At 45.0% G+C, this 27968-nt stretch overlaps 2 protein-coding genes across 7 annotated transcripts in view; both read left to right on the top strand.

Annotated features, from left to right (window-relative positions):
* The first annotated feature begins 245 nt into the window (after window positions 1-245).
* On the top strand, window positions 246-22572 carry prc1b (protein regulator of cytokinesis 1b). Of its 6 annotated transcripts, none has more exons than XM_020700275.3 (15): window positions 247-397; window positions 11511-11643; window positions 11725-11847; window positions 12578-12811; window positions 12888-13058; window positions 13191-13340; window positions 13408-13555; window positions 13621-13757; window positions 13853-13948; window positions 14016-14162; window positions 15719-15832; window positions 15919-16017; window positions 16094-16249; window positions 16333-16364; window positions 21125-22572. In XM_020700275.3, exons 1-15 carry the CDS (start codon window positions 387-389, stop codon window positions 21171-21173), a joined length of 1800 nt encoding a protein of 599 aa, XP_020555934.1. In that variant the 5' UTR covers window positions 247-386; the 3' UTR covers window positions 21174-22572. The 6 variants fall into 6 exon arrangements, with proteins under 6 accessions (XP_011491475.1, XP_020555934.1, XP_020555933.1 ...); XM_020700274.3 differs by having other exon boundaries at window positions 16330-16364; XM_011493173.4 differs by lacking the exon at window positions 11725-11847 and having other exon boundaries at window positions 246-397; window positions 16330-16364.
* A 3157-nt stretch (window positions 22573-25729) lies between these two features.
* The window catches only part of ptpmt1 (protein tyrosine phosphatase mitochondrial 1), a 13747-nt gene continuing 11508 nt past the window's right edge, over window positions 25730-27968 (top strand). Inside the window, exons 1-2 of the mRNA XM_023951174.2 lie at window positions 25730-26017; window positions 27646-27723. Of these exons, the coding sequence (XP_023806942.1) occupies window positions 25871-26017; window positions 27646-27723 (225 nt within the window). The 5' untranslated portion in view covers window positions 25730-25870. The remainder of the gene's footprint in view (window positions 26018-27645; window positions 27724-27968) is intronic.

Genomic DNA, 27968 nt, shown 5'->3' with positions numbered 1-27968 from the left:
TATTTCTAATTGTCTAAACAAAAAGCCATTGAAAACTGTCGGTCTTTGAACATATTCAATGTGGTTTACAATGTTTCTGTTGTTCCTGTCGTTCTTGTTCTCTATGTTTTGAACAATAAAGCATTTACAAAACAAAATCGGTAAGTGTTGCTTGTTTCATCCACCGGCGCACACCGCTGCTCTTTCAGGGGTCAGTTCGCTTCAATGGCCAACGGAAGAACTACTGGCGGCTCACACCGGTGAATCTGTTGATGGACATTCACTGAACGAACCAATCAGAAGGCAGAACGCCACCGCGTGCGTAATTTGAACTGCGGGGATTTGATCAGAGCGAACCGAGACCCGAACGGAGAGGACGGTTTCACGGAGGGTCTACGCGGAGCGACATGAGGAGAAGGTGAGACAGGGGGGTCCGGTCACCGAGGCGGCCTCCGTTAGCCCCGAACCCTCTGACTTGTATGTTTATGACATGTGATTGCTCATTTATGATAATAGAATTCATAATGCACCTTTCATCAATCAAAGTTGTGGTTGTTGTACAGAACTGGAGGTAACCTAAACCTCAAATTCTACAACAAGATGTGAAAAGAAAACTAAATAGAACTAAATAGAACTGGCCAACAAGCAGAGCCTGGGTTTACTGCTGTTAGCTGTAGGAAGTTGCTGTTCATCCACGCCTTATCATGATGATCTCCTGATGCATGATGTGGTGAGATGGGATGGAGCTGCAGGGGAGTTTGGAGCGGTTTGTGTGTAGATCTGTGTGTCATCAGCATAACGAAGGAAGGACAACCCATGTTTACTGATGACACGGCCAAGGGGAGGCATATAAATGATGAAGAGAATAGGGCAGAGAACTGACCCCTGCGGAACACCACATGACCCTGAAGCGGTCTGGACTTCCATCCTCCCATGTTCACTTCTGTCAGTCAGATGATGATTGGAACCACTGCAGCACATCTGCTGACAGTCCTTAATGGAGGCGGTGCAGAAGGACGGTGTGGTCCACTGTATCAAAAGCTGCCGTTAGGTCCAGGATTTTCTATAATTTCCGTATTTTCACCACCATAGGGCGCAGTCTCAGTTCTGGGGGATTTTTCAGTATTTAACACATACAGAAGGTGCACCAGGTTTTAAGGCGCGGGCATGTTAACATATCCCGGTAAAACATGCATGCTAGTGTGTGTTTAAGGCAGCGAGAGCAAAACTGAGTTGGTTGTGACTAGGCCTGCACAATAAATCACAAATTTATTGTTATCACGACATCAAGCTGTGCAATATGCATATCCAAAAGACAGCAAAAATTGCAACAAATGATTAAAATAAATGTGCTAAACCAATCTTATGTCAGTTAGAAGTATTAAATGAATCAAATAAATCCATTTATGCATTTGACCAATCAGAGCCCTTCACGTTGTCGACTAATCAGATGGAGCCCTTTATGTTAGGTGTTCACCTCCTATGTAGACGAGGGTCATTTGGAGGATAATTTTCAAACTGTTGCAGTAAAATGGAAATTATGTTTTCAGTTGTTTTGCTATTTGTATATTTACCGCAAGTTATATCGTTATATATCGTTATCGCAATATTGATCACTAATCAGGGGTTGACATAGCCCAGAAATTTGCACTGGCCCACAGGGCCAGTAGGTTTTGAAAGTTACTGGCCCGACACTGCACACAGCTCCGCAGGTGCTTGCAACTTTAGGGGGGTCGGGGGGCATGCCCCCCCGGAAAATTTTAATATGGGGAAATTTGGTGCATTCTGGTAACATCTAGCACTTATTTATACACTTTTCAATTACTGAAAATAGAGCATATCAAACTTAAATCTGCTCTAGTCTGTTTCAGATGTTTTGAAGAGAGCACTGCAGTGAAGTAGGTAACACTAGTTAAGAAGTTTTCATGCATTGCGGGGCTCCAGACTAACTTTTTTCACTAGGAGCACAGTGGCCCCCAACTGAAAATTTTAGGGGCACAACCAGAAGGGGCGCATACCGTAAATCAACATGCTAACCAAATCTACTAATTTCCACTGTATTACTATTAATAAATACTTTAATAATAGATGCAAAAATTACAATGTGCCGTTTGAAATTCAGTGTCACATTTTATTCTGCACTTTTGAAAATGCAACAAGGTAAACTGACAAAAGCATCGCTGTCACGATACAACGATACAAGCGGTGTTGTATCGGAGATTTTATTTTTAGGCCATATCGCCCAGCCCTACTTTAGTTACTTAATTAAATTAAATAATTGAAAAATTAAATAAAATTAAATTACTGAGATCATTCAGCTAACTAGAAATACTTACTGCTTACAGTGTTGTAAAGAAAAAGAAAATTAAGTAGTTTGACATTCTACTCCATTTGAGTCTGAGATTCAGGTATTTGGAGTTGCCTTTGATTCTTTAACATTCAGCTTAAAGCTTAGTGCATACAGTTTCATCTTCAATGCATTCATTAAATATCTTGCTGTCCATACTACTAATTCCACCCGTCACTCCATCTAACATATTCCTATCTATTCCTGCCATGTCTTCCACATCTCTGACATGCTTCAGTCTCTCTTCAGTGACGGTGTTGGATTTATGATCATCGCGGTGAAAAACCACCAGGGGCCGCGCTGATATGTGTGTCAGTTTAAATATATCTGCCTAAAATGTAAAAATAACCCACTGGCTTGTTCCTTCGTTGTTGCTGTTTAACATTGTTTAGTATTGAATTGTTACATTCAATAAAGTTTGGGAAAAAAAGTAGAGTGAGCGCGTGCCGCGTGGTGCTCGGCAGTGACAGCCGCGCGCGCAGGTGGGAGAGAAGGAGAAGAGTGATAAAAGGTTTCCCATAGAAACCCTTGAAGTCTGAACACAGGACTAGCAGAAAAAGTGAATTATAAAGACGAGGTAAATCTACACGTTTTCGCAAAATATACTTTATTGAAAAAGGTGAAAAATGTATTAACCGTTAGATATTTTAGTGGCCCGAGCGGACAAGTAAAAAATAAAGTCTTGTGGTCCGTACTGCTTGAAAAACAGGACCGGGCCAGCGGACAAATGGCTATGTCGAGCCCTGCTAATATTGCATATTGCAGGTTTTCCTCATATCGTGCAGCCCTATTTGGGCGACAGTGGCTCAGGCGGTTGAGCGGGTCGTCCAATGATCAAAGGGTTGGGGGTTCGATTCCCCACTCCCCCCAGCCAAATGTTGTTGTGTCCTTGGGCCAGACACTTCACCCTCCTTGCCTCCAGTGCGGCTCCACTGGCGTGTGAATGTGCATGAATGTCCTGGTGATGGTCAGAGGGGCCGTAGGCGGGAACTGGCAGCCACGCCTCTGTCAGTCTGCCCCAGGGCAGCTGTGGCTACATCAGTAGCTACCATCACCAAGTATGAATGAGGAGTGAATGAATAATGGACACAATGTAAGAACTTTGCGCGTCTGGAAAAGCGCAGAAAAATCTAATCCATTATTAATATTATTATTATTTTTTAAGCATCAAAAATCCATCAAAGTCTTCATCTACTTCCTCTTAAAAACCACCATGATGGCAGTTTCTGTCCATTATTTTGGCAGTCAAGAACAACAGGAAAAGCAGACTTTTCATGCCCCGTGTGCATATCGCCATCATGCTGGTTTCCTTCTTCTCGACAAGGAGGGGACCAGACAAAAAGCGTGACTCACCGGGATGTGGAAAGTCAGCGGCGCCTCGTCCGTGTCGGGGATTCGTCTGGGCTGGAGGTGATTGTCGGCCATGTTTATACTGCCGATGAACAGCTTTTCATTGTACTCCACTGGAAGTCGCTGTGGCACTGTAATTCTCGCCCGGATGGAAAAATAATGGCGTTTCATAAAACGAAAGCACCATGACGGACCTCCTTGAAAATGTTGACTTTTCATTTCCTCTGCGATCGTTCCTGCCTTCAGTGGAATGGTGACTGTAGAGACGCTTCTCCCAGCAGATCTTTAATCCATCGCTACAGTCGGTTCTCCAACTCGGGCTGCCTCTCCTTGTTTCCATGGAAACTCAGCTGCGTCTTCTTGACTGTCGGAGTTCATTTTCCAGCTTCCTCCACTTGTGAACCATGGATTCATTCATCTTGAATTCTCTGCAGCTGCGCCCATGTTCCTCAGTGTAGCTGATAGCTGCAGTTTAAACTGGGCTTCATAATCGGGTCTCTCTGCAGCATTTCCAGGGTTTCCAAAACGATGTTGTTCTGCATAATGCTCATAGCTGTACTTTAGTACTATTGGGGAGTGTGTCTTCTTTCACGTCCTCACTTTTCTCCTTACCGTTCTCATGCTGTCCTCTTTTACATCCTCTTTACCAAAGTAACGCAACAACACGAAGGCGCACCTATAGTTATAGATATAGGTGCGTCTTTGTGTTGTTTCTTTCAGCTTTTATTCTATGGGTTGAACAAAAAGATTGTATCAAAATGTGAAAAACTAAAGCATTTTTTAAACACCATCCCTTCATTTCATGGACTGGTAAGTCATTGGACAAATGAAATAAAACCAAATGTTCATTACTAATACTTGGTTGAAAAGCCTTTGTGGTCAATGACAGCCTGAAGTCTTGAACTCATGGACATCACCAGATTCTGGTTTTCTCCTCCTGAATGCTCTGCCAGGCCTTTACTGCAGCGGCAAACAGTTCCTGTTGGTTTGTGGGCCTTTCTGGCTGAAGTTTAGTCTTCTCTGGCCATCATTCTGGTAGAGGTTGACATTGGTTTCATCTGTCCAAAGAATGTTTTTCCAGAACTTTTTTTAGATGCTTTTTAGCAAAGTCCAGTCTAGCCTTCCTATTCTTGAGGCTTCTGAGTGGCTTGCATCTTGCAGTGTTCCCTCTGGATCTACTTTCATGCAGTCTTCTTTTGATGGTAGACTTGGATATTGATCCGCCTACCTCCTGGAGAGTGTTGTTCACTTGGTTGGCTGTTGTGAACGGGTTCCTCTTCACCATGGAAATGATTCTGCCATCATCCACCACTGTTGTCTTCCGTGGACGTCCAGGTCTTTTGGCGTTGCTGAGTTCACCAGTGCTTTCTTTCTTTCTCAGGATGGACCACACTGTTGATGTTGCCACTCCTAATACTGTAGTAGTTTCTGGTTTCATGGTTTTCTTCTGTTTTCTCAGCTTAATGATGGCTCCTTTCACCTGCATGGAGAGCTCCTTTGACCGCATGTTGTCAGTTCACGGCAGAATCTTCCAAATGCAGCACGAGTCCTCTAATCAACTTCAGGCCTGTTATCTGCTTCACTCATAATGACAGAACAAGGGAATTGTCCACACCTGCCAAGGCAATAGGATGGAAGTCATTTGTCCAATTACTTAGGAGCCCATGAAATGAAGGGATGGTGTTTAAAAAATGCTTTAGTTTTTCACATTTGTATGCAATCTTTTTGTTCAACCCATGGAATAAAAGCTGAAAGTCTGCACTTCAATGGCATCTGAGTTGTTTTATTTCAAATTCCCTGTGGTAATGAACAGAAACTACATTAGAAAGAATGTGTCTCTGTCCAAATATTGATGGTCTGACTGTATATGTAACGGATATGGTTTACATCTATAACATATATAGGTTATATATAACGTATAACATGTATATACGTGATAGGGTCCCGAAACATAGTGTTCAAATTTGGCCATGTGTCTTGAGGTTTATTTATTAAACTAGAATAAAATAGAGCTTTTGAGAACGTTATTGATCCCATGACAGGGAAATGATCTTGTTAGCATAACTCTGTTGAAAATGGAAGAAAACAGATAACGATACACAGGGCTGTACAGTCGTGGCCAAAGATTTTGAGAATGACACAAATATGAGTTTTCACAAGGTTTACTGCTGAACTGCTTTCAGATCTTTGTTTCAGTTTCTGTGATGAACTGAAATAGAATTTCAAGCACATCATACGTGTCAACGGCTTTAATGGAAAATTCCATCACATTTATGCAGAGATTCAGTATTTGCAGTGTTGGCCATTCTTTTCCAGGACCTCTGCAGTCCGACTGGAGATGCTGTCAATCAACATGTGGTTCAAATCCTGACTGACAGCAACCCATTCTGTCAGAATTTTGATTTGATTTGAAATGGTTTATTTCAAGCAATCAAATAAGAATAATACACAAAATCAATACAATTATCAGTTATACATTCATACAATGACGTATCAAACTTAGGATAATTAGACATAAAATTAAATATTGCTTGAAAGGAAGTGGAGGGGAATTCTATAATCCACCCCCCCCTTATACCATAACCATTTTATTACATGATTGATAATTATCCGGTTCATAACTTTATCAGACAGAATTAAGAATCCTGAAGTATCAATAAATCACATGACAAAGATGGATTACTTAATTATTCTGTAAATATAAATAAGTATTTTAGAAATCAACATGGCAAATGCAGACCAGTTCTATCTATCTAAAATATGTGCAGATTATAGTAATTATAAAAATCATGTATATGATTAAAAAATAATACTATATCAGTAAAATAGACGTAACACTGTTTCAAAAATCTTCATAGCAAAAATTGATCAAGTATCAAAAGTTAAAATATGTGCAAAATTATGTTACATTAGGAAAAATCATGAATCAATTTATGGAGCAAGTGAAGTAATATCATTCGAAATCCATCGATTTAACTGTCAATAATTAATTTTTCTTGAAATAAAATAAAAAAGGGTCCATTATCTGTCAAATGACCACGGTTGGTCTTCCTTCTTCTGCTGATTAACAGTTGTCTTCTGGGTTTAAACAGTTTATAGGTGGGACCTAGGACCATCTGTCCCCTGCCTCTTCCCTGGTGGGGGGTGCGGGCCCCTTTGCAACGGCGGCCGTGTCCCCGGGGTGCCGGCTTCCTGGGCCCGGCGGTGCTCTCTCCGCGCGGCGGGGGGGTTCACATTACATCTGAGCCGGGAGTGTTCGTGTCCCTGGGGGGTGGGTTCTGGTCCTTGCTCCTGGGCGCTGGGCCCCGCCATATTTCCAACTGTGGCCGAGCCTGGTCGGGCCATATTTACAACACCCCTTGTGGGCCCTCTTTTTTTTCCCCGGGGTTCCCCCCCTCTTGGGCGGGGGCGGCGGGCCCCTGCCCCGCTCCTCCCTGGACCAGCCGCGGGCCGGGCGGATGGCTGCCTGGAGCGCGGAGCGGGTCTCCCTTGGGGGGTCCTGGCTCGTACCTGGGGTTGGGGCGGGGGGATGCCCGGAACTCCTGGGTGGTGGTGGGGTGCTCGTCTGGGGCTGTGGGCGTCCGTCTCCGGTGGGGCCCTGCGTTGGGTTCTCCCGGCGCGGCGGGGGGGCTGCTCTCCTGGTTGGGCTGGGGCGGCGCTCTCTTTCCCTCCGTGCTTCCCTGGCCTCTGGCTCTGGGGCCTTGCGGCGGTCCTGCTGGCCCTGGCCTGGGTGGCGGGCTTGGTCGCCCGGGCGGCGGTTGTTCCCTGCCGGTTCCCGTGTGGCGTTGGGGGGATTCCGGCTGCCGCTGCTGCTGCGGTGGGGGTCTTGGGGTGGGGATGGCTGGGCACTCTCCCTCCTTCTTTCCACGTTCCACCATCCATTTTAGAAGAACATAAACACTCACCTGAGCACAGGTGTTAGCTCACCTTTGCACTTACAGTTTGCATGACTGAATGACTGAAATATTTCACACTAGTTGGTTTTAAGGCATAAGTATGCGTGTGAACACTATCTGTTTTGTATATATGTCGACAGGTGGACATTTTTTGCAGCTAGCAGGTGTGTTTATAACATTTGAGTGTGTGTGTGGACAGGCTCCGCCCTTATTGTACTACATTTGAACGTTACCATAATGATTAACAACCAGTAAACTTGTTGCTTTATGCTGCTTCATGGTCTTATCCCCCTTCCCCTCCTATTATCACCCCCTACCCCCTCTCTCTCTATCGTCCCTCTCTCTTCTTCCCCTCTTTCCTTTTCCGTCCGGTCCAACACCAAAGATTTTCAGACATGATTGAAATTAATAAAGTTTGGCCTCAATTACAAAAGGGGTTTATCCAGACATACCTTTGGTTTGTCTGAAGATTAATAACCCCTCTTGTTAAAGTAAAATCTGTCCAACACAAGAGGCCCTCAGCTCTCATCTGTCTGCCCAGCTGTTGGACAGGACAAGTTTAAGAAAAAAAAAAAAAAAAAAAAAAAAAAAAAAAAAAAAAAAAAAACAGTTTATAGTTCTCTTCGCTGTAATGTCTGCAGAATTAGATAAAGGTCCATGAAGAATCACTTCATGGACTTTGTCAGAATTAGTGGGTTTGTGTTTGTCCACCCGCCACCTGAGGATTGACTACAAGTTCTCAAGGGGATAAAGATCTGGGGAGTTTCCAGGCCGTGGACCCAAAACATTTTGGTCCCGAGCCACTTACTCCTCCCTTTAGCCTTATGGCCCGGTGCTCCATGGTGCTGGAAAATGCATTGTTGGTCACCAAACTGGTGGATTGTTTGAAGAAATTGCTGTTGGGGGTGTTTGGTACCATTCTGTATTCATGGCCGTGTTTTAGTGCTAAATGGTGAGGGAACCCCCTCCCTTGATGAGAAGCATCCCCACACATGGCTTCAGGATGCTTTACTGTTGGGGTGACACAGGACTGATGGTGGCGCTCACCTTTTCTTCTCTGCACAAGCCTTTATCCAGATGCCCCAAATAAAAGGAAAGAGGCTTCATTGGAGAACACGACTTTGCCCCAGTCCTCAGCAGTCCATTCACTTTTAGAAAATCAATCTGTCCCTGATGTTTTTTGGAGAGAAGTGGCTTCTTTGCTGCCCTTCTTGACACCAGGCCATCTTCCAAAAGCCTCACTGATGCAGATGTGCTCACACCTGCCTGCTGCCGTTCCTGAGCAGCTCTGCGCTGGTGGACCTCCCATCCCAAATCCTCTTTAGACCATCCTGGTGCTTGCTGGACTTTCTTGGACGCCCTGAAGCCTTCTTAACAAGAATTGAACTGCTTTCCTTGAAGTTCTTGATGATCCTATCAATTTCTGATTTAGGTGCAGTCTTAGTTGCTACAATATCCTCACCTGTGAAGCCATTTTTAACATTCTCACCTGAGTTAACGAGACGATGACTGACATGATCTCAGCAGGTTCAATGACAACAATGACATGACGTGGAACGTTTTTTTCTGGATTAGGTTCATTTTCCCTGTTGGCTTCATCGAGCCGGGACCTCCAGCTTGCATTGAGGCAGTTTGCGGCCGAGTGTTAAGGCTTGGTTGAGGCTATGCTTCTCGACCAGAGAAAGGTAGTTCGTCCTTTCTGGGTGGGTGGAGTGACCCTCCCCCAGGTGGAGGAGTTTAATTATCTTGGGGTGTTGTTCACGAGTGAGGGAAGACTGTAGCGTGAGATTGACAGGCGGATCGGAGCAGCGCCCGTGGTCATGAGGTCGCTGTATCGGTCCGTTGTGGTGAAGAGAGAGCCAAGCCAGAAAGCAAAGCTCTCAATTTACCGGTTGATCTTCGTTCCATTACTCACCTATGGTCATGAGCTCTGGGTCATGACCCAAAGAAGGCTAAAGCTAAAATGAGCTTCCTCCGTAGGGTGGCTGGGCGCTCCCTTAGAGATAGGGGGAGGAGCTCTGTCACCCACGGGGTGCTCTGAGTAGAACCGCTTCTCCTCCACATTGAAAGGAGCCAGTTGAGGAGGCTCGGGCATCTAGTCCGGATGCCTCCTGGACGCCTCCCTGGGGAGGTGTTCCGGGCATGTCCCACTGGGCGGAGGCCCCGGGGAAGACCCAGTCTCTTGGCTGGCCTGGGAACGCCTCGGGGTCCCCCCAGAGGAGCTGGTCACTGTTCCTAACATTCTGGAGTTTATGCAAATTGGTATTATAAAAACTTAAGAAGCAACTTTTCCAATATTTATGTCATTTTCGAGACTTTTGGCCACGACTGTAGGTCATTTTCTATGGCTGACGTCACGCTCACTGGGTCCAGTTCTCATATAGAGTCAATGGTCCACCATCAAAGAAAGCCCCCCACCCCAACATGTAATTGGAATGAATCATGTGCTTCTGCCTTCAGAGCAAAGCAGCTTCTGAACAGCAACATATGGTCAATTTTACCATGATTTACTTTAATGCCTGTTTTAGTCACCCTCTAAAAATGAGATGAAAAGAAACTTTTAGACAACTTTCTCTGATTCCAGCTCGCACAGAACGGTTCCAGTTCCATGGAACAGACGAAGCATTGAAGGCTGAACTTCAGTGATGTTTAGCTGATGGAGATGCTGTCATTTACACATGAAAACAAGACAGTTATCTGTGGTTTTGGTCAGGATGGGTCTACATTGCTTTAATAAAGCAAGTCCTTATTGTAAAAGTGAGGATGAGCAAACAGGAATTGAATCAGCAGACTATGGCTGCTGTTAATGGTGATGGGATGGACAGAGCAGAGACTGAGCCACAGGAGGAAAAGATGTTCAAAAAAAGTTTTTCATTTAACAACTTATGGACTGTTCCAATAAACACATTAAACACGTTCATCTTTGCTGATAATTTCCTTTTTCTGCTAGTCCTGTGTTCAGACTTTCCTTCTTTCTTTCAGACTGTTCTCTCCTTCTCTCCCACCACGCCTCTCACTCTCTCTCCTCGGCGGGGGCTCTCGCTGCCTCTGCTGCACACGGCTCCCTTCACACACACGGGCGCGCTCTCAGATCCACACATCCTCACAACAGAAGTTTCCGTCTCGCGAGGAATTACGACAAATTTACTGCGTTCTAATTATTAATTTCCATTTGTATTCATTTCCGTTACAAGCTGCGTGCGTTCTTGAGTGACATAGCCGCCCGCCGGAGGATTTTGTGTTGGGGGGGTTTATTACTGTTCTCAGTCACTCTGTAACACCAAACATGAACGCACACTTTTAGATTTAGATGAATATCACTACATGTTTCGTTTGGGAACTATTTTGTGCGGCGCAAAGTTACGTGTCTGTATAGGTGGAGCCTCCTGCCCCGCGTTCTTCATGGGTGTCAGGCTCACGGCTACCAGAAAGGTGACAAAGTGTCTGCAGTCTGTTTATTACTGGAATATATACAATATTCTGAGAAAGTGTCTGTACCAGAGAACACAGGTGAAGCCTCACATGCAGCTAGAGAGCAGAAGAATCAACACACACCCCCAACACACAGCGCTGACCCACACAGTCACAGTCAATCTACAACACCTATATAGTTAGTTCATTAGCTAGATAGGTAGTAGTTAGTTGTTACTGTTATTTGTTAATAAAGAAAATACGTTGTTTTTATTTCTGATGCAGCCGCCAGGGGATTTGGGGGGGGGGGGGCTGCGGTTAACCGCGACACCACGCCCCCTGGTGGTTCACCGCGGTTATCAAAAATCCGACACCATCACAGCTCTAGTCACATGGATGTAAGGTGAAAGTGGTAGATCATGCTCAGTACTGACACTGATAGATCTCTGACAACGCTCTGTCTGCAAGTTGTTGAAAAGATAAGACCTTGTCTGCCCCCGCCCCATTGATGAGCTCTCCCTCCCCAGTGAGCTGCTGGCCGCCGAAGCTGAGGCCTGCCTGAACACGGCACTGAGCCGCCTGAAGGACATCTGGGAGGAAATCGGCATTCCGGAGGAGCAACGGCTCCAACGGACCTCCATGGTCAAGAACCACATAAAGGTGAGGCTGTCGGCCCGCAGGGGGGGGAGGCGGCCAACGCAGCTACCTGGTTCTGCTCTGACCTCAGCGTTGCTCTTGCAGAACCTGCTGGAGATGATGATCGAGGAAGAGGAGGCTCTGAGGAAGAGGCTCATGCACAGTATTCACAAATGCAGAGCAGAGATGCAGCGGCTCTGCCTGGAGCTGCAGCTGCCTGTTTTTCAGGTACAATGATCCATAGCAAACGTGGGAATGTTCCTGGGAGTCCAAATCATCTGCCGCCAGTGAAACTCTTCCTCTGCATCCTCCTCCCTCACACCAGCCCTCCTCAGGTCCTCCCTAGACCAGGGGTCAGCAACCTGCGGCTCTTTGTGGTTTTGTAAAATAATGTTCTACCATTATCGTGGTGCCTTTAAAAAGGTCCATTTTTTATGATTTCCCCGCAGTTTTTCTAGACTAAGACCGCCAAATTCCACGTAGAGATAATGAATTTTGCGCCCCAACTATCGTGTCCACTGTCTGCTGTGATGACGGTATGTTGTCTGTGTAGAACACGCTGGAGGAGCTGTGGAGGATGTGAACAGGTAGAAAGGAGGGGGCGGGGCTTAGACTCACCGCTTCTGATTCCAGACAAACTAACAACTATGTGTCCTCCTTAAAAGTAGTGTAATTTATTGGGATTTTATGAAAATTTAAAGGTAAAAGCTAAACTCTAAACTTTTCTTGAGGCCAATTGATCAAAATCTTTTTCAAGACTAAATTGGATCATCATAGGATAGGCAAAAGTAGATAAAATCCTTCTCCTTAAACTTTACACTAGCTACTTTACCCTGTTTTCCTAAACTGGAGTGTGTTTGGTTGAAGACCCTCTCTAGACCGCTCTTTAAGCTCTTGTTTCCATCAAGTCTGTCTGTCAGGAGAGACAGACTGAACACCCGTCTGTCTGTCTTTGTAGGAGGAAGAAAGCCTCAGCATCCTCCAGCAGGAAAAGAACATCCGCATCGAGGTGGAAGCCCTGATGAAGGAGAGGGGTCAACGGATGCAACAGCTCCAGGATCTGCTGGACCAGGAACAGGACTTATGCCATACTCTAGACTGCAAACCCTTTGGCCTTACTGCAGATGCCGTTCCCTCACAGGAGCAGTTGCAGAGCTTTAAACACTACATCAGCCACCAAAATGCAGAAAAGGTGACGACTGTGTTTGGCTAGGCCTGCTATGACGCGCAGCGTCCACCTGCACTGATGCCCTCACCGACCTTTACAGGCCCAACGCCATGCCGAGTTCAGAGAGCTGAAGAAGAGAGTCATCCTGTGTATGGAGGAGCTGGACCACATCCCAGAGTCCAGCTTTGAGAAGGACGTGGTCTATGAAGACCAGGACTCCTTCTGCCTGTCCAAAGACAACGCCGCATCCCTGAGGCTGCTGCTCCACCAGGCAAGGAGACCCTCTTATGATTGACAGCCACAGATGACACAAACACACCACAGAACAGGGGGGTAAAACACACATACACTACACAATGCACACACATGCTGAAAGAAAGTCTTACTGACTCCCTCGGAGCAGCTGGAGGAGCGCAGGGGGGAGCAGGAGGGGAGGTGCCAGGCTCACAGGGCGAAGATCGGGCAGCTGTGGGAGCTCCTGCAGGTTTCTACGGGGGACCGCGAGGCCCTCAGCGAGCACATGGTCGCGTCCAGGAGGAGAAACCTGGAGGCAGTGAGTGACAGTGAGGACCACTGAACCTTACAATTGCCCCTCTGCTAACACTTTGCTGCCCCCACAGCTACAAGCAGAAGAGCACCGTCTGGAGGAACTCAAGCTGCTCAACATCCGCGGCGTCACCGACGCTCTCCGCTCCCAGATCCTGGCGCTCTGGGAGAAGTGCTTCTACAGCAGCGAGCAGCGACAGGACTTCCCAGCCTTCTTCAGGGGTGGGTCCTCGCTGTCGCCGATGCCGCCTAAATAAGGGCATTTTCTGAAGGACTTCTATTTTCAGTGGACTTTGACGAGGACCTGCTTGCTCTGCATGAGGCTGAACTGCACCGCCTGAAGCTGCACTACGAGAAACACCAGGAGCTTTACAGCGGAGTCCACAGGTGGAGGGAAAGCTGGAGGCTTTTGCAGGAGCTGGAGGTCCGTGCATGTGCACACTGTAGTGCTCAGACTGTTTAGGCAGCGGGATCTCTGGGAGCTGAGTGTGGAAGTGACATCTTCATCTTCATGTGCAGAAAAAAGCTGCAGATCCGTCAAGGTTCACCAACAGAGGAGGAAACCTGCTGAAGGAGGAGAAACTACGCCGTGAGCTGCAGAAGAATCTGCCAAAGGTCAGGCAAAGACCACCGTCAGTCTTCTGAACACAAACCAGCAGGTCTGACCCAACTGTGCTTGTAGCTGGAGAAGAAGCTGAAGGTCCAGATCCAGTCCTGGGAGAGCGAGCAGCACTGCAGCTTCCTGGTCAATGGACAGAAGTTCATGCAGTTTGTGGAGGAGCAGTGGGAGCTGCACCGCGCCCAGAAGGAGAAGGAGAGACTGGAGCGGGTAAGAAGGCCTGTGCTCCCCCACACATGACAGCAGAGCAGGGCTGTAAATATGACTCAGAGGCTTCAGGTAGGACGTCCTGCTGAGGAAAAGGTGTGGGGGAAGATGGATGTCAGGTCCATGAGAGTCCTGAGAATCCTCATCCTGCAGTCAAAAACAGGGAAATGTGACAAAAGCTGTTAAAAAGGCAAAGCATTACTTTAGACCCCCCCCCCCACTCTGCTAATGGTGGAACCAGGAGAAGCAAAGAGAAAAGTGAGAAAATGTCTGAGACAAGAGAATAGATCAGGGGTCACCTGATCTATACTGTTCTAAAAAAAGCACAACTCCCCAGTGAGCTGCGTCTCAGGTTTACTTTTAATAAGCTGATGTTCTTTTTAAATCACAAATGACAATATCTCATAAATATGTTTGTTGTACAGTGTTTTCCCGCAGCTGCAGCAGCTGCTTAAATGGCGCTGCAGAATCTCTCTGAGGAAACAGGGACTCCTGGGTTTAAGGCACAGACCGACACTCCCACTACGGTTCAGTCTATTGCTCTGAATACATAAATTAAACTCTTTATGCTGAGACATAAAATGTTCTCTAATTTGAATAAATGTTTCACAAAGCATCAGAAATGTCTCTGAGGGGTTCTTGATGAATCAGTGACGGACATTCTTCAGCCACGGGGTGGGGGGCGGTTCTCCATATTGGTGGTCCCTCATCCTGGCAAATACGGAGAAGTTGGATGATGAACAGCTCAAAGGCCACCAGGCTGCACCAACCGTTTGGTTCCTGGTTGACCCAGATAAGGAGTGGTGTTTGTTTGACGGGAACTTCATCAGAAACAAACACAACACGCCTCGCTGATGCACATCTGATAGACCCACTCACCACACCAGATTACAACACTGGTGAACAGCGATGTCTGTCTGCCCGCTAACAAAGAATCCATCCCAGACGTCGTCAGTTAAACACGGCAAAATATTGAAGAAATGTGATCAATATTAAAGTGTGTTCATGACATGCAGCAGGTAGAATTTTGTTAAATGCTGCAGATTTGGTCATTAGTTCAAATGTGAGCAGATTTAAAAGATCTAACATGACATAAGTGATAAACAAGGTCACCACAGTGAAATGGGACATTTTTCCTATGAAATGTAGAGATGTAAGGGATCATCTGACAATGTAAGCATTACTCAGATTAATATGGGCTGAATGTTGTTGTCATTGTTGATAATTATTGTGAGAAATCATTAAAGTGATGAATCTTTTCACATATATGAGTATCATTTATCATTATTAATGAATAACGGAAGGGAAACAGCAAATGTGTCAGTCAAACTGGTAGCCCATTGAATGACTCAGCACCCATAAAGTAGCTCTCACTTTCAAAAAGGTTGGTGAGCCCTGGTATACAGTGTATAGTGAGGAGTTTTAAAACCTTAACACATCTGTAATCCTGTGATAAACCAGGAAACACTGTGGCTGGGCAATCCCTGCAATAAAAGGCTGCAGTCCTCTGATTTCTCCTACCTGGTTCTTGTTCTAAGACGTCCTGACTCCTTTTCCAGCTCTGGAAGAAGAGCCAGCAGCTGGAGGAGGACATGCGCTACGGCACTACAGTACAATCTCCAATCCAACACAGGTTCCTTGGCCAGACTACCCCCAAAAAAGCTAAACAAATGGTGACTCTGCTTTCTGTCTGCCTGTCGTGGATCCGTTTCAGAGGTACCGTCTCATGTCTGCATTGACCGGTCCACTCTGTCTCCAGTTCAATGCCACCTCCAGCACTTCCTGTGGCAGCAGCCAGCGCCTCCTCTACAGTGGGTGTCGCTCTCCTGGGCCCATCCCCACTCTCTCAGCTACAAAGGTTGGTCACCTCTGGATTCACCACTTTTCTCTCAGACTGAAGGTTCATTTGTTTTATGCTTTGCTGGCCTCTTCAGGCTCCCACGGTGCAGACCCTAGGTGGATTTAAGCCCCCACACCCAGGATTTGGTGGATACAACAAGGAGAACAAAGGCCAGCCTAATGGGACTCCCCCCTGCACGCAGCGTAACGTCAGCATGGCTTCTATTGCCAGCACATATTCCGAGTTTGTGGTAAAGAAGCCCTTTTTTCTCTCTTAACTCTGCCTTGAAAGCATTTGAGCAGTTCCTCAAAGCTGACCTTTGTGTTCTAGAAGGACTTGAAGAGCACCGAGCCACTAAAGTCCAGGTGTGTTCTGAGAGCTGCTAGCATCTAACTAACCTAAGTACTAGCTCAGAATTTCTTTGATTAAACCAAACTAACTTTACTTATTAAATCAAGACAAAACCTACTGAAGACAACATCAGGCCTCATCTTTGAGAGACAATGCATTGATGTTTGTTCATGTGTTTAAACATGTTTTTGTGACGACCACTTTCTCATACACAACTTATTGTATGTATGAGTACCCTAGAACAGTGTTTTTGTACCGTGGGAAATGACCCATTCACAGGCCCTGATAAAACACTGAGTAGTTAGGAATATAAAAGATCATAAAATACTTTTTTCTTTCTGTTTATTTGATTCTATTAAAGACACTTTGATAAGAATGACGGTACAGCGATTTAGCCGTAGCTTCAGCTGTTTTAGGAAAAGTCCCGCCCCTTTAACTGTCTCCACCAATCATTCTTGGAGGCTCAATCACATGTCATCAGTCTGACCAATCAGAAGTGGTTAAAGTCTTCACTTCCTTGTTCTGATTCTGCTCATAAAGTCTCTCAGTTCCAACAGAAATACCAGCTAAAGCTCGTCTTTAGCGGTGTAGCTTTCCACAGAATCCGGTGTCAGACCGTGGAACAAGAGAACAAAACCATGAAGCTCAGAGAAGAGAGTCTGTCTGACATCACTACATCTCCCATGATGCATTGGGTTAAAGTGACAGCGTCTCAGCGTACAATGAGTCTTCCTGTTAAACGTCTTAAACCACAACGAACACACATTTAACAGTTTTTCAATCTTCAGAGGTCAACAGTTTAGTTCTCCTTCCAGGTTTGTGTTTCTTAACAGCCAAACATCCCAGAGTTTGGTCCAAGTCATCTTTCTGACTGAAACACTTTTCTAGGAACGTCTGGATTATTTTAGATGTTAAACTTAAGAAGAAGTAAGAACAACATTTAAGAAACAGGATGAAGGTGAAACAGACACAATTCAACTAAACTGAAACAATTTAATCTTCTAAAAAGAAATAAAAAATTTTTGTTAAAGTTTTCATAGACTTCATCTTTGATTAAGACAAAAGAAAAACTAATAAAATTTCAACATCTTCACTTTTAGTGGAGCTACAGAAAACATAGATATAATGTTGGTTTTTCTGTGTAAAATGTATCAAACATATTGTGATCATATTGTTCAAAAATTACAGTTGCCGGTCACACAGAGACCGGACAGCTCTCAGTACGGCTCCCCAGACCCCGTACTCCCAGAGCAGGGGTCGGCAACCGTGGCTCAGGAGCCACATGCGGCTCTTTAGTGCTGCCCTAGTGGCTCCCTGGAGCATTTTCAAAAATGTTTGAAAATGTAATAAGATGGGGGAGAGAAATATATTTTTTGTTTTAATATGGTTTCAGTAGGAGTGAAAACAAGACACAAATATTCCTAACGCTTCCAATGCTGTAAGAGCTTGTAGAATTAAAATTATAACGCCCAGCAGGTACGTCTTTTGAAGCTTGAAAACGGGAGCCAAGTTATTTACAAGTTGAACTGTCAATCAACAAGCTGCAATGGAGAACAGTCAGAGTCTCTGATATGGCTCGATTCCACACAGTCTAAGAGGAAGGAGTAGTGAGGAAATCTGAGAGCATACTCTCCCTTCCACCATTACAAGCCCCGTTTCTTTGAACACGCTACACAACGAACATTGCACAGGAGTCATCAACCTCTCCCCCTTCCACACTCATGGCACAACAAAAAGAAACAAACATAACAGGAAGAATAAACTAAGGTGGAACAACAAAACTGCCATATGAAAAGAAACGTGGGCAAACAGAAACGCTCATGCGGAGCCCTAATAAGATCAGGAGACCGCGTCCCACAATCCCCTGCTGCTAACAGACCTAAAATGCACATGACCACCACTACAGCCCCTAAGGCTCATGGGAAGTGGGAGTTTTGAGGTAAAACCTTGAGTAAGAGTGTTGTGAACTGAAGTGAGGTGCATGCTGTTTGTACTGTTTGTCTGTGATTGACTTGTGCCTGAGAAGGAGACACTGCATCTCCTGATGTTACCTTGTCTATGAGACTGTTCCGAGTTGTGCAATATGTGAAGCACGAACAGCTCACCAAAGAGGCCTGTTGGCAAGCAGTTTGACTACTGCTGTCCGGCTGGGATATTACAATATTAAACTTCTACACTTCCGTCATCAGAGAATAACGTTATAGCTTACGACACACGTTTCTACCAGCAGGGCTTTTTTTTTTTTGTACTTTCGGCGGACTGCTAAACAGGTGGCTGATTTAAATGGAACCACCGTCAGTTCGGTGCGTTGCTTGATGAAGTTGAAAGCGAATATTGTGATCTCCTGCTACACAACACAGTCTGATGGCTGTCCAGGGGGGACGCTTTGCGTCACTTTGTCGTCTGTTTCAAACACGTGAAAACATTCCTGAAAAGCAAAGACCTGAACAACCCGCAACTGGAAGATACTGAGTGGCTCAAAAAGCTGCACTTTTTGGTGGATATGACTGTGACAAGCCACCTTAACGAGCTGAAGGAAAGTCTGCAGGCGCCGCAAATGCTTGAAGCTGTTCTGTCATTCGAGCGCAAGCTGACTGTCATGGGGCACGTCGTCATGCACGTTCCATTTTATTGTTTTGTGTTTGAATCCTCAGAATAAAACTGACATCAAAAATCGGATTTCTTTACTACATTACTTTCATTTTATCAAAGCAATGAAACATAATTCATTGATATTGTAATGAAGTTAAACTTGCGCAACAGAGCATTCACGTGACGCGTCGTTCTCCCAGAATGCACAAATAAACATTTAATCGTTAATGCTCATTATGTAGTCACTTTGATAGTAGGCTAATATAGCTAATATAGATACATATTGCATGTGTTGCCTTCATTATAAGGCTTAAAAAGGGCTTTTAATATTATGCGGCTCCAGACATATTTGTTTTTTGTTTTTTTCGTCCAATTTGGCTCTTTCAACATTTTGGGTTACCGACCCCTGTCCCAGAGCATCCTCCACAGGATACCACGGGGGACGTGGTTGAACGCCTTCTCAAAATCCACAAAACAAATATGGACTGGATGAGTGAACTCCCACAAACCCTCCATCACCCCGAAGAGAGTGTAGAGCTGGTCCACTGTTCCACGACTAGGACAGAAACCGCACTGTTGTTGCTGAATCTAACGTTCGACAATTAGACAAACTCTCCAGCTTGAGTGGTGGAAAGCACCACCCCAAAGTCCTCAGCCTCTGCTTTCTCAAGAGAAGGCTTGTCAGCAGGATTGAGGAGATCCTTAAAGAATTCCTTCCACAGCCCGACAATGTCCCCAGTCTAGGTCAGCAGCTCCCCACCTGTACCAAACAATGGTGCCTGCAGGAAACCTCTTTCCCCTCCTGAGGCGCCAGACAGTTTTCCAGAATTTCTTCGAGGCTAACCGATAGTCCTTCTCCATGGCCTCAAAGAACTCCTCTCAGGACCAAGTCTTTGCCTCCATAACAGCCCAGGCCGCAGCTCACGTAAGGCTGCCGGTACCTGTCGGCTGCCTCAGGAGTCCCACAAGCCAGCCAGGCTTGGCAGGACACCTCCAGCTTGGTGGCATCCCTTACTTCCAGTGTCCACCACCGGGTTCGGGGATTACCACCGTGGGAGGCACCAGAGAACTTGCAACCACAGCTCTGAACAGCAGCAGAGACGATGGAAGTGGAAAGCATGGTCCACTCTGACTCAATGTCCCCAACCTCCCTCGGTACCTGTTTGAAGTTCTCCCAGATGTGGGAGTTAAAGACCTCCCTAACGAAGGGCTCAGCCAGAGGTTCCCAGCAGACTCTCACCGTACCTTTGAGTCTCAAAGTCTTTCCAGCCTCCATCCCCACCAGCAAATCCAACCAACCACCAAGTAGTGATCTGTGAACAGCTCTGCCCCTCTCTTTACCCGAGTGTCCAAGACACAAGGCGGAAGGTTGCCTAAAGAAACTACAAAGTTGATCATCATCCTTCCGAGGGTGTCCTGATGCAACGTTCATTAACATATAGTGCTCAAATGGGATGTTTGTAATGGACAAGCTGTGATGAGCACAGACTTCCAACAAAAAAACACCACTCGGGTTCAGATCAGGGAGGCTGTTCCAACCAATCATGGCCCTCCAGGTCCCACTGTCATTGCCTATGGGGACATTGAAGTCCCCCAGGAAGACAACAGAGTCCCCCCTTTGGAACACTTTCCAGTACCCCTAAGAGAGATCACAAAGAAGGCTGGGTACTCCCAACTGCTATTTAGCCCTTAAGCCAAAACCACAGCCAGAGACCTGTCCCCCAAGGCGGAGGGACCACCAGGGTGAGCCCTAAAACTTGGCGGCTGTGCTGGACCTTAAGAGTACGCCCCCCACCCCTCACCATGAGCAACTCCAGAGAGTCCAACCCATCCTGAGGGACAGAGTTTCAGAGCCCAGGCTGTGCGTGGACGTGAGCTCAAGTATATCTAGCCGGTACCTCTCAACCTCCCACATAAACTTAGGCTCCTTCCCTCCCAGAGAGGTGACGTTCTGTTATGTGCACATGAATTTTTACATTGTGAATGCGCATGAAAACATGAGGAAGATGAAAATATTATTTCACATTTAGCCTATAGCTTTAATCATAAAACATTCTTGGTGAGGGGTTGTTGGTGTTGTAGAGTTCACCTGTGCTACCTAACGCGATCTGATGGTCATGGGTCACTCCATGGGTAAGGTATGTGAATGAATGATCCTGATATTTGTTCTTGTTCTTCCCAGCGAGACCTGTCCATGGCTTCCAACTCCAAGATCCAGCACAGAGTCCTGAACGCTACAGCTACCAACCTCTAGCTGCCTTCTGAGTCTGCTCTCTGCTGCCACCTGCTGGAAGTGGTCACTCAGGCTTTGAAGGAAACATTAGTTGACTGACAACAGTTTGTCTTTGGTTCCTGCAGTTGCTTTGTACAGGGAATTTCCACGTTGTGAATGAAGATGACGCTATTCGCCTTTTCTTAGGTCACCAATTATTTTTTCACAAACTGCACATTTTAAACAGGAGTTCCTCTTGCTGAGCATTTAGGCTCACAATTAATGTCTGCTGCTTCTGTCGCACTTTTTTTGTAAATAGCTGAAGGGCCTATCCATGCAATCTTAAGCCTTTTATAGTTAACAATATCCGTGTATATAATATATTTATATATATATGTGTGTGTGTATATATATATATATATATAAATACACACAGATATATATATATCTGTGTGTATATATATATATATATATATATATATATATATATATATATATATATATATAATGTGTGTGTGTGTGTGTGTGTGTGTGTGTGTGAATACATATGTGTGTAAATATATATACATATATATATGTACACACACACACACATATATATATATGTACACACATACACATATATATGTACACAAACACACATACATACATATATATATATATTTAATACATTACCTTTGTCACACAAAAGAATGACTAAGATGTTTCAATCTCTGAGGCTCCGCCTTGCTCTCCCTGTGGGGGCCGCCCATCTCATGATGTCCTCCCAGAGTCGTCCTCACCAGCGTGTCTGCATCTCACCCACGAAAACAAACATCTGAACTTTTTCAAATATGGATGTGCAAACTGCATGTAAGGGAAGTTTAGCCAAACACCACTAGCTCCACTGAGAAAGTGGGTGTGTCTGTTAGCCTGGGGGTGGGGCAGTGTAAATTCTTCCTGGAAAGGGTTGTTCTCACTGGTCTACTTCGCAATGTGAGGACCCAGTCGTTTTTGTGGCTTGGGAGAGGCTGCTGCTCAGAGCAGGTTTTTGGAGGAATACTCAAATGTGTGAACAGATCAAAATATCACTTTGAGGTTGATTTTACTGAGAAATTAACATTATAAAACACCTAAAGGCTCAAAAAGTTGATTTTGCATGTGATAGGCACTTTAACCAGATAATTGAATTTAATGATTGCTTCTTTGCCATTATCAAATCAAAGTTAATTTCCGTGGGACTTTTCCTATAAAAGCATAACACAAAGTGCATTACACCTTTACCATTTTGCTGATGCATTAAATCACATGGATTTACCACCAAAGTAACAAAGCAAGGTGGATGTCATGTTTGTTTTTTGTCTGATAAGGACTACTACTAATTATTGTGATTAAAAGCAGTGACACCTCCCCATTAAACTCTACCACAAAGCCTCTGAGATGGTGGTACATGTTTGAATCCAAAGACCTGGGGGGTATTCCAGGAGGCCTGTTTAAACTACCCTGACTTTAACTCTAACCTCTGGCTGAAGTCCGCCTGAACTTGTTTACTCTGGGTATGTCGGTTCCAACAGACCGGATATGAGTTAGCGTAATTACGCTCCACTTGGTAACCCTGGGTTAATGCGCGTGCACAGCAAGTACATAAAGACATTCTCAATGGATCACCGATTTCCGGAGTCACCATGGAAACGCGTGGTGAAAAAAAGAGAGAGCTATACTTTAGTGAGACGGAGTCTGAGATTTTAATGACGGCGTATGAAGATTATACGTCCATCAAAAAAGTAACACGGCTGCATCATCAGAAGAAAGAGTTTCTGCTTGGAGTAGAAGAACAGACAAAGTAAACGCTCGAGTTTCTTATCTTCTTTCTATTTTCCTTGTGACGCATGTAAATAAAACTTATCCAACTTAAATTAATTAATTCAATTGGTAACAAGTAATTGAGTTAAATTATTTCAACCTAATTTCTTACATCTATCCAACTCAATTGTGTACCTCGTCTCTGCTCCTACACCTGGCTGTGGTTCCTGTCTCCGACTCGACTAGCGCCACTGACTGTCCCCCCAACTCCGGTTGGATGAAGCTCGTCTGCTGGACTTTATATGTGTAGTTGTAGATTTAGATAAGTTAATTCTTCTCTAAGAGTTCTGGTAAATCGTCTGTCTGTCCTGGGGGAGGATCCCTCCTTCATGTGGACACCCCTGAGGTTTCTTCGTTTTTTCCGGAATCCGTTTTTTTAGGAGTTTTTTCTTACCGCGAAGGGGGGTCTAAGGGCAGAGATGCCAGTATAGTTTAGCCAGTTTGTTAGATCATTTTAGTATTTTCCTATTGAACTCTATGTATTCATGATCCTTTTGAGTTTATGTTTCACTTTTACAATTACCGATACGAAGCCCATCGAGACGACTGTTGTGAATTTGGGCTTTACAAATAAAATTGAATTGTACTGAATTGAATTATTGTTTATACAACTCAAATTTACATTTTTATCTAACTAAATTTCATTTTACTCCAATTCAATTAACTGTTTTTCCATCTTAACTTATTGTACTTCTTGATCATATGTTTAAGTTTGAGCCTGCAGATATACTCATTTTTATAACAATAAAATGAATGAATCAAAATGGTTTCACAACATCGCACATAACATCATTTACCATTCCTCTGACTTAAACATCACGCCATAAAGTAGTAGCGGTGCTAAATATTCTCATCATCCTCTTCCTCACTCTCAATTCAATTCAATTCAATTTTAGTTGTATAGCCCAAAATCACAACAACAGTCGTCTCGATGGGCTTCGAAGTAAAACATGAAATCAAAAGGATCACGAATACAAAGAGTTCAATAGAAAAATACTAAAATGAACTAACAAACTGACTAAACTATACTGGCATCCCTGCCCTTAGACCCCCCTTCGCGGTAAGGAAAAACTCCCAAAAAAAACGGATTCCGGAAAAAACGAAGAAACCTCAGGGGTGCCCACATGAAGGAGGGATCCTCCCCCAGGACGGACAGGCGATTTACCAGAACTCTTAGAGAAGAATTAACTCATCTAAATCTACAACTACATATATAAAAGTCCAGCAGACGAGCTTCATCCAGCCGTGGTTGTGGGGACAGTCAAAGGCGCGAGTCGAGCCGGAGACAGGAACCACAGCCAGGTGTAGGAGCAGGAGCAGAGGCGAGGTACTCGGTCAGGTACAGAGAAAATTTTTGTTCCTCTTTCGGCTATTCCCATCAGGGGTCGCCACAGCGAACGAGTCGCATGGTAAACTTGGCAATGTTTTACGCCGGATGCCCTTCCTGATGCAACCCTCTCAAAGCAACTGGGCTTGGGACCGGCACAGAGGTAGAGAAGGGACCAGGGAGCAGCCCGGATTTGAACCTGGGTTTCACGGACGGAAGGCACCGCAAACCAGCACGAGCTAAACCGGCTCACTCATGGTGCAGAAAGAATTAAATATAACAGGGTAAAATAACTAGACAAAACACGATAAAACAGCTAAACAACTAAACACATTTGGTCAAAAAGCCACACTTAATCCCAAATCTGTCCAAACAGGCAAAGGGAATGGTATCCCACAATCCTTTGCGGTGCCGATCTAACAGCAGCACCAAAGTTACACCTACTTAATTGAATGAAAGTAAAATAACTGTCTGAAAACTACGTGTTATTTTTAAGCAGACTGAACTCAAAAAAATGATTTATCTTAACTGAAGCAAATAATTAAGTTAGATCAAAGTAAAAAGTTTATCTTTCCAACATCCATATGTGGTCTTATCACCCTCTCACGGTGGAAAAAGTATTATCTGAGCTTCTTCATCAGCTAAATCATCTTCAAATGGACACGCCATGCTGCTTCACCTCTCTGTAAACAAACTAACCCTCAACTAAACCTGCTCCAGACCAGGTTATGTTCAGAGCATGAGTTGCTATGGCAACTTGACCTACCCTGAAACATACCTCCATTTCTGGAACTGAAAGCTGAGGTTATCCACTTCCTTAGCCTCAAACTTACCGTGGGAGCTAGCATAACCTGCTTTCTGGAATACCCCCTGAAACACAGGGGTAACTGGCGTCAACCAAACAACCCAACAGTACTGAAACCAGGATAAGTCTGCAAGCGGTTTATTTTGAAATCAGCTTACATGTGCTGCTGTCTAAAATAAAAAGTTTGTTAAAATATGATTCAATTATTGTAAATATTCCAAAGCAACATTTTACAAACTAATGGTTTAATGGTCACAAAAGCATAACTAAAGTGGATTTTTCTAAATGAAGTGTGACTTCAGTGGGTTTTGTTCAGTAAGAAACTGTACTAAGTGACTATTAACATTAAAGGTTGCAGACCCCCGTCCTAAACGCCCACGTTTACACCCATTGAATTCTATACATCAGCAATGAAGAAGGCGTTTACTGCACCCACTTCAAAAACATGGAGGCAACATGCAGGTTTTTGCCCTCAGAACTTTAGTATGGGAGGGAATGGGACTTAGCTGTTCTTTACATCCAGATCTCAGTGGATTTGGATGGAACGGCAACATCTGTTCCCTCTTGAGTTTGCGAACTTTTATTTTGAAGGATCCACACCAGAAGTGACGCTGCTGAAGTTTCCGGAAACGGACTGTCTGCGGTCAGAGCGGTGACTGTCAAAGGGGCAGAAGTTACAGGACCGGGCGGGTTTGTCGAGTGAATTCGGACCTGTGGTGCCGGTTCTCGGCTCGGTTCGGTCATGTCCGGCGCGCTCGCGCGCCTGTTCTTCTATCCAACTTTGAGTTACAATGTGATTATGGAGAAGTTGTCCTCGCGCCGCTGGTTCGACCGCGTGGACGAGACCGTGATCCTGGGGGCTCTGCCGTTCAGGTCCATGACCGCACAGGTGAGACGCGGTCCGGCTGCGTTAGCTTGTCCAGGTGTACCTGCAGACCGGAAATGACCACGTGTTCTCTGTCTCTGTTTAAACCCAACTGTTATGAGGTTTCGTCGGAAGGATTTGGACTGAAGGGGATTTTCATAACCTGGATATTTGAAAAATGTGTAGGTCCTGACGTCATCAGGCTTTGAATTGGCGTTTTACAAATGACATGATGTGAATTTAATGCCCTGCTTACAGAAATCCTGTTAAATTTCTACAGTGTGCGTAAAACCAATTTTTTTAAACCTCTTATCTGGTTTCAGAAACCACATTAACCCCTGAAATCCATCTATTCCTATAATGTGATTGCTGAAACCACTATTTTTGTACACTTTGTTTTCTGTCGACACGTTGATGAGGTTATTTTTGACTCTTCTAATGTGAGATACTTACTTTATTTACTTTGTCTGATGATGGTCGACATTTATAAAGGAAATCAAGATCCAAATATTAGATTACTAGAGTATTTCTGTTTCAGTTGTTGTGAATCAGCAGGAGACAAAAACCTGTAGTTATGTACTGACTACAAGGGGCGGGTCACAAGATGCTCCGCCCCTTTCTGATCATCCACCTCCAGATAAATAGATCCATGAACGTTTCCATTTTCCTTGTCTTATCTGGCGTCTTTGGTTTAAAAATGTACGGCTGAATATCTCCAGTATTGCTCGCCATTAAGTGTCGAAGGGAGAACGGGGCGAATGGCGTGTGACGTCCGTAGAAAAGGCCTGACTTCAGCTCCAGAAAAATGAAGCCACTTTAGTCGCCATTTTTCCGCCAGACAACAGTCATTGGTCCAAGTGATCTGAGTCCATGTTTCTATGGCAACTCGTCGTTTAGGAGTTACCTTGTCTGAAGTCCACACCCCTCCCACTGAAAGCCGGTCGGTGGAGGCCGGCGGGGACCACATGCTTTTACTGAGGCATCTGATTGGTCAGTTTAGAACTTAGGCTGGGTTCAGACTGGGAAAATCCATTGGTCTGGACCCGGTCCGCTTAATCTGGTCCAGACTGCGCTTTGAACCACAAGATTGGTCTGTATTCAGACTGCCGTCAAGCAGCCTTTCTGATTTGAAGCAAAGCTTGTAAACAAAACCATGTGACTACAGACCTCTTCACTCACTGGTCAGGAATTAGGAGGGCGGGGCAAAGCAGCCAGAGACAGAAATGATGGAAGTCCTGCACTTTTAGTTCCTTCAGACAGATTTGAACGTCTGGCTCCAGCCTTTTTCCTGCTGATTTGATTCAGACTGAAAACTTGTTCCTGTAGAAACGAAGTCTGGTTCACTTTGTTCAAGCAAATGTGTCCAGTCTGAAAACACCCATGAATAACTTACAATAAAGAAAAACATATAAATGTAAGGATTATCAAGGAGATGTTAAAAAAAGGTTCTTCTGACCAATAGAAGGACTGAGGAACAGCTGTTTGTGTCTCTAAAGACGTCTGTGGGATTTTGGCTTCTTGGAGCCAGCAGGTACTTCCTGTTTGGAACGCCAGGGGGGAGGAGTCACTTTGTTTGTGTTTACAGTCAATGGAGCTCACCCAGCTTCTGAAATTCTGACCTCCCGACCCCATGGGGGCCTTGTGTGTTGCAGCTGTTGGAGCAGAACGTTCGGGGAGTCATCACCATGAACGAGGAGTACGAGACCAAACTCCTCTGTAACTCTGCCCAGGTTGGTGGTTCACTAACTGGAGTCCAGCATGGGGGGGGTTGTCGTCCTGCTTGGTCTTTCTGCAGCCTTCCACCAAATCTCCAAATGTTTTTCCTCTTCATGAACTAGTTCTGGCCTGGGGGGTCCAGCTCTGTGAAGTTTTTGAACCTGGTACCTAAAACATTCAAGACGAGGACATTTGTCCCCAAAGTCACTGAGGTCAGGAAGGGACCTGAACTAGGGTTGTGCCGATGGATGATACCATC

This window comes from Oryzias latipes, chromosome 3, assembly GCF_053564925.1.
Source record: "Oryzias latipes strain Hd-rR chromosome 3, Olatipes_Hd-rR_3.1".
NCBI classification, from domain to species: Eukaryota; Metazoa; Chordata; class Actinopteri; order Beloniformes; family Adrianichthyidae; genus Oryzias; species Oryzias latipes.
Note: the sequence above shows the minus strand (reverse complement) of the source record. Positions and strands in the feature narration are given on the sequence as shown.

What these genes read in the sequence shown, in the direction of transcription:
- prc1b (XM_020700274.3), top strand. An exon ending in GGCTTTTGCAGGAGCTGGAG is followed by an intron (nt 13,758 to 13,852) that starts GTCCGTGCATGT and finishes CTTCATGTGCAG; the next exon opens with AAAAAAGCTGCAGATCCGTC. An exon ending in AGAAGGAGAGACTGGAGCGG is followed by an intron (nt 14,163 to 15,718) that starts GTAAGAAGGCCT and finishes CTCCTTTTCCAG; the next exon opens with CTCTGGAAGAAGAGCCAGCA.